General features: G+C 40.8%; 1 protein-coding gene across 1 annotated transcript; it reads left to right on the top strand.

Moving 5' to 3' along the window:
* Positions 1 to 3971: 3971 nt before the first annotated feature.
* Positions 3972 to 5504, top strand: LOC124461399. Its single transcript, XM_047012928.1, has 3 exons — positions 3972 to 4042; positions 4197 to 4384; positions 5302 to 5504. The coding sequence occupies exons 1-3, from the start codon at positions 3972 to 3974 to the stop codon at positions 5502 to 5504; spliced, it is 462 nt and encodes a 153-aa protein (XP_046868884.1).
* The last annotated feature ends 6149 nt before the right edge of the window (positions 5505 to 11653 follow it).

The raw sequence follows: 11653 nt of genomic DNA, 5'->3' as shown, positions 1-11653 counted from the left end.
GAAAATATACACTAAAATGAAAAATACACAAATAGGAAAAGACACATTAAAACATTTAGAAATAGCAGTTCTACCTCAAGAAAAAGTAATAACAAATAAAGAAGAAATAATAAATACATTAAATAAATATCATAATGACCCAATAGAGGGAGGTCACTGCGGGGTAAACAGAACACTAGGAAAAATAAAAAGAGATTTCTTTTGGAAAAATATGTATCGGGATATGTCAACATACATCGAAAATTGCGAAAAGTGCAACCTAGCCAAAGTAACCAGACACAACCACTCTCCATTGGTCATAACACCAACCCCTGCAACCACTTTTGACACAATAATAGATACAATTGGACCATTACCAAAAACAATGAACGGTAATGAATACGCAGTTACTATTATCTGCGATCTGTCCAAATATCTCATATCAATACCAATATTGCAAAGGCAATATTTGAAAACAATTCTAACAGACATGGGAACAGAATATATGAATTCAATATCAATAGAACTTTGCAAAAATTTTAACATAACTAAAATTAACTCCACTGCGCACCATCATGAAACTCTTGGAACAGTAGAAAGAAGCCATAGAACTTTCAATGAGTACATCAGGTCATATATATCCATTAAAAAAGACGATTGGGATGAATATCTAGCATACTTCACATATTGCTTTAACACCACTCCATCCACCGTACATGGTTATGCACCTTTTGAACTAGTATTTGCAAAACCTAAAACTGTCCCATTCTCTTCTGAACTGTAGAACCCATTTACAACATTGATGACTTCAATAAACAAATAAAATTTAAACTACAAATAGCACAAAATAGAGCGAAACTGCTTATCGAAAAATTTAAAGCATTACAAGAAGAAACATATGATAAAAACACAAAAAGATCAGAAACAAAATATCAAAGAAGCTAACATCGGCTATGCCGAACTTTATATACATACCCTTGCAGTCCTTGGTAATAATAATTTTACATGTTCAAAATTTGTTTTCTGCAACTCTTCTTTCTTCTAGTTCTTCGTGAGCTATATGGTATAGTGGTCCGATCCTGATGGTTTTCATACTTTATTTTTCCCGGGTAATAAAAAAACCCGAAAAAAAATTTCAGCCCGATAGCATTTAAGACGGCTGAGTAAAACGCATTCGGACGGACGGACAGACGGACAGACGGACATGTCTATATCAACTCAGCTTCTCATGCTGATCAAGAATATATATACTTTATGGGGTCGGAAACGTCTCCTTCTGTGCGTTACAAACATATGACCAATTTTATAATACCCTCGGCAAGGGTATAAAAAGTATCGCTAACTGAAGGACAAGAAATACTTTTAAAAAATGATACAGGACATAAATTAGAAAACAAATACACAGGCAAATATAAAATACAGAGCATAGGTCCTAACAATAATATAGTAATAACTGATGATAGAAACAAAAAGCAAACAGTACATTTAGATACAATAAAAATAATATAAAAAGGATATAAGAAAAATATAAATATTTTTCTTTCTGAAAAAATGGAGGTGTAGTATACTTTTAGGGATAGGATTAGGCCACATACTTTTATGGATAGATTATAAGTAATTAGAACTTAAGCATAATGTCTAGCTTTAAGTACCGTTAAGGACACTAGCCATAAGACCAATATAAATGTTCTCCTATAAATACCGGGCTTGCCAATAAGTAACTTCAAGTCAAACCTTGCCTTCGCCTACTTCAATACCTCTCTTAACATAAGTTACATAAGTATATGTACATTTTCCCTTTTTATTTACATGTTGATTTATAATTTGTTTGTGATAAATCAATTATTTGGTGTTAATTTTAACCACCGTATATAGCCACCGCAGTATATCTCTTTCTTATTATTCTCGAATGATCCTATCTGTGAATTGTAGCGACATTCTTGCATTTCTGCTTTACATTCATTTTCTTGATGCCTGCGCTGCAGCAAATATTCTTATGCATAAATTTAGTCTCTAATAAACCTCTTCTCGAATAGGTTATGGGCCCGGGCAGCAGAAAGTAAAACTGTGCGGGTTGGTCGTAAAGACTTGTAAAAAGTTTGTTTTGTTAGTTAAAGTGTTTGACTAACTAATTTGTTAAAGATGAGTAAACACAATTTTCAATCGAAAAACTAGATGGTGAAAATTATAGTGTATGGTCAGAACAGATGAAAAGTCTGTTGATTCATTCTGATTTGTGGTCGGTGACATAAACAAAAGGAGTTGTTTGACAGTAAAGACGAGAAAGCCCTCGCAAGTATATTGTTGTGCGTAAGTCCGTCGCAGATCAACGGTATAAAACATTGTAAAACCGCGAGCGAAGCATGGGCAATGTTATCCGCGATTCACATGACCTCCGGTCCGGCTAGAAAAATACAGTTGTTTAAGCAATTGCTGTATACTAAAATGTTGACTACAGACAGTATTCGAGAGCATTTGAATAATTATACCGTATGGTGTATACCCATAGGGTGAAATGGTATATTAAAGTCGCCCAAATGTATGTAACAGGCAGAAGGAAGCATCTCCGACCCCACAAAGTATATATATTCTTGATCAGGATCAACAACCGAGTCGATCTAGCCATGTCCGTCTGTCCGTCCGTCCGTCTGTCTGTCCGTCTGTCCGTCTGTCCGTATGAACACCTAGATCTCGGAGACTGTAAGAGCTAGAGCCACCAAATTTGGTATGTGGACTCGTGTAGTATGTAGAGTGATCAAGTTTATTTCAAATTTTTGCCACGCCCCTTTCCGCCCCGCAATTTAAAAAAAGCGTTTATCTCAAAAACTATTCCAGCTAGAGACACCATTTTTGATATGTATATTCGCTTTTGTAAGGATAAAAATTTTGCAACGCCCTTTTCCGATTTTGAAAAACTTGATTATCTCCCGTATTTTTTTACCTTATGCAATCAAATTTGGCACACTTTAATTTAATACTAATAATATAATACTAAACGTTTTTCCATAAGGCCGGAGTTGGCCGTTGGCTGGTGGGGCGCTAGGGTGCTCGTATGATTGAGTGAGCGAGATACTAAGATATGCTTGTAAGAAGCATGTGAAATGACATGATCGGTTCGGACATTTAAATTTCGATAGATTAAATAAAATGATTAAGCAGGAAATAGTCTATGGTCTCAATGCTACACTGTGTAGTATAAATGACCTTGTATGTGAAACGTGTGCAAAAAGTAAAATTTGCATTAAGAAGTTTCCGAAGTTTTCGGAAAGTCGCTCAAAGGAATTGTTGGGCTTGATTCATACAAACATTTGTGGACCTATGGAGTACAGCGTCACAAGGTGGTGCGCGCTATTTCGCAACTTTCATAGACGATAAATCACGTTATATATCGGTGTACATGTTAAAGAATAAGAGCGATATTTTCAAAATGCTAGCAGAAAACCAGACGGGTAAGCATAAAAAAGCCATACGCTTCGTACGACAACGGTCGTGAGTACCTGAGCGATGTATTTGAACAGTTCTTGTCGAGTCATTTGAATAAAAAGACAACTCACTGTTCCCCACACTACACAACATAATGGTGTGGCAGAACGGGCCAATAGAACCTTGGTGGAGATGGCGCGAAGCATGATAGTGCATGCTGGAGTTGGCGAATCTTTTTGGGGCGAGCCGATAATGATGGCTGCATATTTACGGAATAGAGCAGAAACTGCAACTTTGCCTGACAATACTCCATACTAGGTTTGGTATGGTATCTCATCTTAAACTATTTGTTATGAAAGCTAATTCCAATTGTTAATGAGCATAGTGGTGAGGAGCAACCATATACCCGAAGTGGACCAGGGAGACCAAAGATTGTTCGCACTGGGGGTGCTGGTCGTCCACGAAGAGAGTACAATGTGCTGAATGTACTAGATGCTAAAGACGTTATTGTTCCTACCTGAATAAACGAGGCATTTAAGTCAGAGCAGTCGGAAAACTGGAAATCAGCAATGCAGAAGGAGTATGACAACCTAGAAACATCAGGACATGGAGTTTGGTTGATCTTCCTGCAAACAAAAAGGTTGTCGGTTGTAAATGGGTTTTTACTACCAAACGAGATGAGAGTGGCAAAGTTCAGCTTTTCGAGGCAAGATTGGTCGCAAAAGGGTGTGTTCAACAATATGGAATTAACTACAAGGAAACCTTCTCCCGGTTGCACGTTATTCCTCAATCAGACTGGTGATTGCGTTGGCGGTGGAGCACGTGATGCACTTGCACCAGATGGATGTCTCTGCAGCATACCTCAATGGTGAGCTACAAGATGACGCTTATATGCGACAACCTGAAGGTTTTGTCGATGCTAATCATCCCAAGCGTATACTCAAGCTACATAAATCGTTGTACGGCTTGAAACAGAGTGGGCGTGAGTGGAACCAAAAGCTGGAGAGCATTCTTTTGAAGACCGTGTATATACACGAGCAAAGTCAATGGGAATTTATCTATTATTGTTGTATATGTTGACGATTTTATACTTGCATGTACCAGAAAAGACGACGTGGCCTACATAAAGCAGCGAATCAAACAAATTTTATGTGGTCGACGACGGTGAACTCCATCATTTTTATACCCTTGCAGAGGGTATTATAAAATTGGTCAGATGTTTGTAACGCACAGAAGGAGACGTTTCCGACCCCATAAAGTATATATATTCTTGATCAGCATGAGAAGCTAAGTCGATATAGCCATGTCCGTCTGTCCGTCTGTCCGTCTGACCGTCTGTCCGTCTGTCCGTCGGTGCGTACGCGTTTTACTCAGCCATCTTAAGAGCTATCGGGATGAAATTTTTTTTGGGAGCTTTTTTTTACCCGGGTGAGATAAAGTATGAAAATCTTTGGGATCGGACCACTATATCATATAGCTCTAGAAGAAACATTTTTGCAAAAATTGGAGTATCCCCATGAAATTTACCAATATGATAGTAATAGATATAAAATCTCAGATCCCAAAATTTGAATCTGATCCGATAAATAGAACACAAGTTACAGTCAATATAAATCGGTTCAAACGCTGCCGGCAGCGCTGCTTGCTGCCTACTACTGCCATCATCAAATCAACAGAGCACACGCATACACACACAGACGCAACGCTACATGAACTGTATGTGTATGCGTGCCGTGCTTTGCTTAGAAAATGATCGAAGAAGAAAAACTTGTGGTAAAAAGAGAAATAATATTTTGTTTGTGTATTGATGAATTGAGTTGCAGGGAAAGAAATTTCAAAAAGGAAAAATATTATTGCCAAGTATACTGCAAGGGTATATAAACTTCGGCATAGCCGAAGTTAGCTTCTTTGATATTTTGGTTATGGAAATCGAGCGAGATGGCAAGACTGGCAATGTCTCCATAGGCTACAAGCAGTACTTCGAAGGCTTGTTGCATGAATATGGTATGCAGGACTGCAAGCCGAACGCGACTCTAGAGGTTGGGTTCCAGACGAAGAGCGATAGAAATGATTGCGGTCAGGTGGACAAGACATGCTATTAATCACTTATTGGTTCGTTATTGTATTTGGCGTTGACATTGGCGCAGAGAAATGCAGATCCGCACAAGGAACATGAGGTTGCTGCCAAGAGGGTATTGAGATATCTAAGAGGTACCTCAGAGTACCTGTGAGACTTCATTATAGCAAAACTGGTGTTATACCTTTTGGCCATCTATTTCGGGGCAGAGTCTCGTCCAATATTACAACGACGTCTCCAGCTGCTATTGGTGGTCTCTTCGTAAACCATTTTCCTCGCCTGGCTAAATCTGGAACGTATTCGCGTACCCATCGTCGCCAGAATTGATCGGCGATTTCTTGTACAGCTTGCACATGTGCTGTACGGTATGCGTGGTTTCGAAGACTGGTTTACAGCCGCTTGCTGAATGACATGAAATTTTGCATGTAGGCTTGTATATACTGCAGGCGTTGTATATCTCGGATTCAGCCGGATCGGATCACTATATCATATAGCTCCCATACAAATGGCAAAGTCACGAACAGTGACTTTTCTCAATAACTTCGTTATTTTCTGAGCTGTTGTCATGAAATTTAATATTGGTGAGTTAATTACACATATAAACGACTGTGCCAAATTTGATCAAGATCGGGTGACTATATCATATAGCTCCCATAGGAACGATCTTCGAAAACAGTGACTTTTGTCAATAACTTCGTCACTTTTGACGCGATTGCTTTCAAATTAAACATTTGTTAGTTTAATATATCTGTTAATGACTGTGCCGAATTCGATAAGGATCGGGTTACTATATCATATAGCTCCCATAGGAACGACGGGGGAAAACGGTGACTTTGATCAATATCTTAGTTTATTCCTATGCTAAGATTGTTTTCGCAAACATTAGCCTTTTTAGCTTGAACGTTTTTTCACTTTGATGGCTATAGGTAAGAAAAGAGTTACCATAAAAGTTGCAAGGGTATTCAAACTTTGATGTGGTCGAAGTTAGCCCAGGCCCTCTATAGTATATAGTTGGAAATATAATTGCAGTAATCCCAGCAAGACCAGTTCTTTACCGTTGGCTGTGTGACAATGTAATGCACTTTAAATACGCTGGTTTCACAGTCAAGGTGCGGGATAGTGTTGCACAGTGGCGGGTGGCGGCCTTAAATGGGGCTATGATTCGTGCCGTGGCTTGGAGCTCGAGATGCGAAGTTTTATGAAACGGACTGGGGATGCATTTAAATCCCTGTCAGCTACCGTTCACAAGCTCCAAGAGAAGTTTATTTTAAGAAGTTCTAAACATCTGACAATAATGACCCTATGTCACCAAATGTTCAGCAGCTGATTGTTGAGTTTGGCGCTAAGGTTCGATGTTTTAGCGGGCCCACAAGAAAACACTCCACTTTTCACGTGATACTTCATTTATTTCTTCCACGTGTATATCTTATGCTAATGGGTGTGTGTATAGTGTGTGTGCCGTATGCGAGTCGTTATTATGCCGCTAGGGTTGTAAGCGAGCCGTTTGAGAGCCGCTATGATTGTAAGCGAGCCGTTTGATTGTAAGCGAGCCGTTTGAGAGCCGCTATGATTGTAAGCGAGCCGCTATAAATTAATCGCCCTCACTCGCGGTTGTAGCCAAACTGTTCTGTCCGCCGCTTAGTAACAAGCATAGAACCTAACCTGTAAGCTTAAAGCGCAAGATGCAACGGTTAATTTCCCAGCACGTAGGCTGGCGCTTAAGAATAAGTATGAAAATGAAAGAGAATGAGTGATATGGGTTAACCCATTGGTGGCTGCGTCGGGTCTGCTGGGCAGTTAGCGAATTTCGGCGGCAACATTCATTCAACATTCATTCGTAGACGTGGTATGTAAAACATGCCTCGAATCCTGTTAATACACGTCTCATGGGATGTGTGGTGCAAAATATTTCGCGTTAAGTTTTAGCTCCTTCGGCGATTGTCGATGAAGAGTATGTTATGCCTGACCTTAGTATATAAAATCATCCACGTAGTGGTAGTCCTTCATGGCTTGTGCTGCTTGAGGGTACTGTTGGCAGAATCGATCTGCATTTTTGTCACGAATAAAGTGTGCAATGCAGGGTGCGCAATTGATTCCGAAAGTAAGCGCTTCCATAACATAGACGTTAGGCTCTTGCCTCTCGGATTTGCTGTCGAACCACAGAAACCTTTGCGCATGGGTGTCTGCTGGTCTCACTCGGATCTGGTGGAACATCTCGGCGATATCGCCACAGATCGCCACTCGTCCCACTCGGACTGAGAGTAAGAGGTCAAACAGGGAGTTTAGGAGATCTGGACCACTCCAGATGTAGTCATTCAGGGCCTTGCCGCCGGATTGGGCGGCTGCATCCCATACAAGCCGGACCTTCTCTGGTTTATTTGGATTTTTAGTTATGAAGGTTGGTAGATACCATGTCCGTCTGTTTGGTGCAGCTATTTCCTCCGGCGTCAGCATGCGAGCATAGCCCTTTTCGACGAGGTTTTCGATTTGCTTTGGTGATTTGCTCCTTCAAATGTGGTTGTCGGGAAAATTGCTTTTGTAGGCATTTAAGCCGTTTTAGTGCGTTTACGTAAACAGAGTGGGCGTGAGTGGAACCAAAAGCTGGAGAGCATTCTTTTGAAGACCGTGTATATACACGAGCAAAGTCAATGGGAATTTATCTATTATTGTTGTATATGTTGACGATTTTATACTTGCATGTACCAGAAAAGACGACGTGGCCTACATAAAGCAGCGAATCAAACAAATTTTATGTGGTCGACGACGGTGAACTCCATCATTTTTATACCCTTGCAGAGGGTATTATAAAATTGGTCAGATGTTTGTAACGCACAGAAGGAGACGTTTCCGACCCCATAAAGTATATATATTCTTGATCAGCATGAGAAGCTAAGTCGATATAGCCATGTCCGTCTGTCCGTCTGTCCGTCTGACCGTCTGTCCGTCTGTCCGTCGGTGCGTACGCGTTTTACTCAGCCATCTTAAGAGCTATCGGGATGAAATTTTTTTTGGGAGCTTTTTTTTACCCGGGTGAGATAAAGTATGAAAATCTTTGGGATCGGACCACTATATCATATAGCTCTAGAAGAAACATTTTTGCAAAAATTGGAGTATCCCCATGAAATTTACCAATATGATAGTAATAGATATAAAATCTCAGATCCCAAAATTTGAATCTGATCCGATAAATAGAACACAAGTTACAGTCAATATAAATCGGCTCAAGCGCTACCGGCAGCGCTGCTTGCTGCCTACTACTGCCATCATCAAATCAACAGAGCACACGCATACACACACAGACGCAACGCTACATGAACTGTATGTGTATGCGTGCCGTGCTTTGCTTAGAAAATGATCGAAGAAGAAAAACTTGTGGTAAAAAGAGAAATAATATTTTGTTTGTGTATTGATGAATTGAGTTGCAGGGAAAGAAATTTCAAAAAGGAAAAATATTATTGCCAAGTATACTGCAAGGGTATATAAACTTCGGCATAGCCGAAGTTAGCTTCTTTGATATTTTGGTTATGGAAATCGAGCGAGATGGCAAGACTGGCAATGTCTCCATAGGCTACAAGCAGTACTTCGAAGGCTTGTTGCATGAATATGGTATGCAGGACTGCAAGCCGAACGCGACTCTAGAGGTTGGGTTCCAGACGAAGAGCGATAGAAATGATTGCGGTCAGGTGGACAAGACATGCTATTAATCACTTATTGGTTCGTTATTGTATTTGGCGTTGACATTGGCGCAGAGAAATGCAGATCCGCACAAGGAACATGAGGTTGCTGCCAAGAGGGTATTGAGATATCTAAGAGGTACCTCAGAGTACCTGTGAGACTTCATTATAGCAAAACTGGTGTTATACCTTTTGGCCATCTATTTCGGGGCAGAGTCTCGTCCAATATTACAACGACGTCTCCAGCTGCTATTGGTGGTCTCTTCGTAAACCATTTTCCTCGCCTGGCTAAATCTGGAACGTATTCGCGTACCCATCGTCGCCAGAATTGATCGGCGATTTCTTGTACAGCTTGCACATGTGCTGTACGGTATGCGTGGTTTCGAAGACTGGTTTACAGCCGCTTGCTGAATGACATGAAATTTTGCATGTAGGCTTGTATATACTGCAGGCGTTGTATATCTCGGATTCAGCCGGATCGGATCACTATATCATATAGCTCCCATACAAATGGCAAAGTCACGAACAGTGACTTTTCTCAATAACTTCGTTATTTTCTGAGCTGTTGTCATGAAATTTAATATTGGTGAGTTAATTACACATATAAACGACTGTGCCAAATTTGATCAAGATCGGGTGACTATATCATATAGCTCCCATAGGAACGATCTTTCGAAAACAGTGACTTTTGTCAATAACTTCGTCACTTTTGACGCGATTGCTTTCAAATTAAACATTTGTTAGTTTAATATATCTGTTAATGACTGTGCCGAATTTGATAAGGATCGGGTTACTATATCATATAGCTCCCATAGGAACGACGGGGGAAAACGGTGACTTTGATCAATATCTTAGTTTATTCCTATGCTAAGATTGTTTTCGCAAACATTAGCCTTTTTAGCTTGAACGTTTTTTCACTTTGATGGCTATAGGTAAGAAAAGAGTTACCATAAAAGTTGCAAGGGTATTCAAACTTTGATGTGGTCGAAGTTAGCCCAGGCCCTCTGGTTTTTGTATAAGATAGACTTCGAGTTGAGAAGGAGTGTTAAAAAAGTATATAGCCACCGCAGTTGGAAATATAATTGCAGTAATCCCAGCAAGACCAGTTCTTTACCGTTGGCTGTGTGACAATGTAATGCACTTTAAATACGCTGGTTTCACAGTCAAGGTGCGGGATAGTGTTGCACAGTGGCGGGTGGCGGCCTTAAATGGGGCTATGATTCGTGCCGTGGCTTGGAGCTCGAGATGCGAAGTTTTATGAAACGGACTGGGGATGCATTTAAATCCCTGTCAGCTACCGTTCACAAGCTCCAAGAGAAGTTTATTTTAAGAAGTTCTAAACATCTGACAATAATGACCCTATGTCACCAAATGTTCAGCAGCTGATTGTTGAGTTTGGCGCTAAGGTTCGATGTTTTAGCGGGCCCACAAGAAAACACTCCACTTTTCACGTGATACTTCATTTATTTCTTCCACGTGTATATCTTATGCTAATGGGTGTGTGTATAGTGTGTGTGCCGTATGCGAGTCGTTATTATGCCGCTAGGGTTGTAAGCGAGCCGTTTGAGAGCCGCTATGATTGTAAGCGAGCCGTTTGAGAGCCGCTATGATTGTAAGCGAGCCGTTTGATTGTAAGCGAGCCGTTTGAGAGCCGCTATGATTGTAAGCGAGCCGCTATAAATTAATCGCCCTCACTCGCGGTTGTAACCAAACTGTTCTGTCCGCCGCTTAGTAACAAGCATAGAACCTAACCTGTAAGCTTAAAGCGCAAGATGCAACGGTTAATTTCCCAGCACGTAGGCTGGCGCTTAAGAATAAGTATGAAAATGAAAGAGAATGAGTGATATGGGTTAACCCATTGGTGGCTGCGTCGGGTCTGCTGGGCAGTTAGCGAATTTCGGCGGCAACATTCATTCAACATTCATTCGTAGACGTGGTATGTAAAACATGCCTCGAATCCTGTTAATACACGTCTCATGGGATGTGTGGTGCAAAATATTTCGCGTTAAGTTTTAGCTCCTTCGGCGATTGTCGATGAAGAGTATGTTATGCCTGACCTTAGCATTGTTTGGTGGCCCCAAATCATCGCATTTTGGCCACTCGTGTTGATCCTGCAGCAAATAGTCTGGACCGTGTAGCCAAGTTTTATATTTATTGGCGTTGTTTGTTTTAGTAGCAAGATCTGCAGGGTTAAGGTTGGTTGGAACCCAGTTCTATTGGCTAACGTTTGTGAATTCCAGTATTTCGCCCACGCGGTGCATGACGAATTGCTGAAACTTTCGTGGATCCATACGAAGCCATTTGAGAACAGTCTTTGAGTCGGACCAATAACAACTCGAGTTAATTGACAAACTTGGATTGCGTTGGCTTCGGTTACTCAGCTTTGCTCTGCAGTTCCATCCTTGGTATAGATAGTGGACTCAACGGTGCCACTTTCGCCTTGGAGGCCACGAAGCTGAGGTAGGTTCTTTCCCCCTGGCGTATCCGAAGGTAGCAAACT

The sequence above is a fragment of the Drosophila willistoni genome, unplaced genomic scaffold, assembly GCF_018902025.1.
Source record: "Drosophila willistoni isolate 14030-0811.24 unplaced genomic scaffold, UCI_dwil_1.1 Seg391, whole genome shotgun sequence".
In the NCBI taxonomy this organism is placed as follows: Eukaryota; Metazoa; Arthropoda; class Insecta; order Diptera; family Drosophilidae; genus Drosophila; species Drosophila willistoni.
The sequence above is the reverse complement of the archived record's forward strand: the minus strand, read 5'-3'. Positions and strand labels throughout refer to the sequence as shown.

Coding starts and splice junctions, on each gene's coding strand:
- LOC124461399 (XM_047012928.1), top strand. CDS start 3,972: ATGCAGAAGGAGTATGACAACCTAGAAACATCAGGACATGGAGTTTGG. Junction 4,043..4,196: donor ATCTTCCTGCAAACAAAAAG/GTTGTCGGTTGT, acceptor TTCCTCAATCAG/ACTGGTGATTGCGTTGGCGG. Junction 4,385..5,301: donor CGGCTTGAAACAGAGTGGGC/GTGAGTGGAACC, acceptor GCATAGCCGAAG/TTAGCTTCTTTGATATTTTG.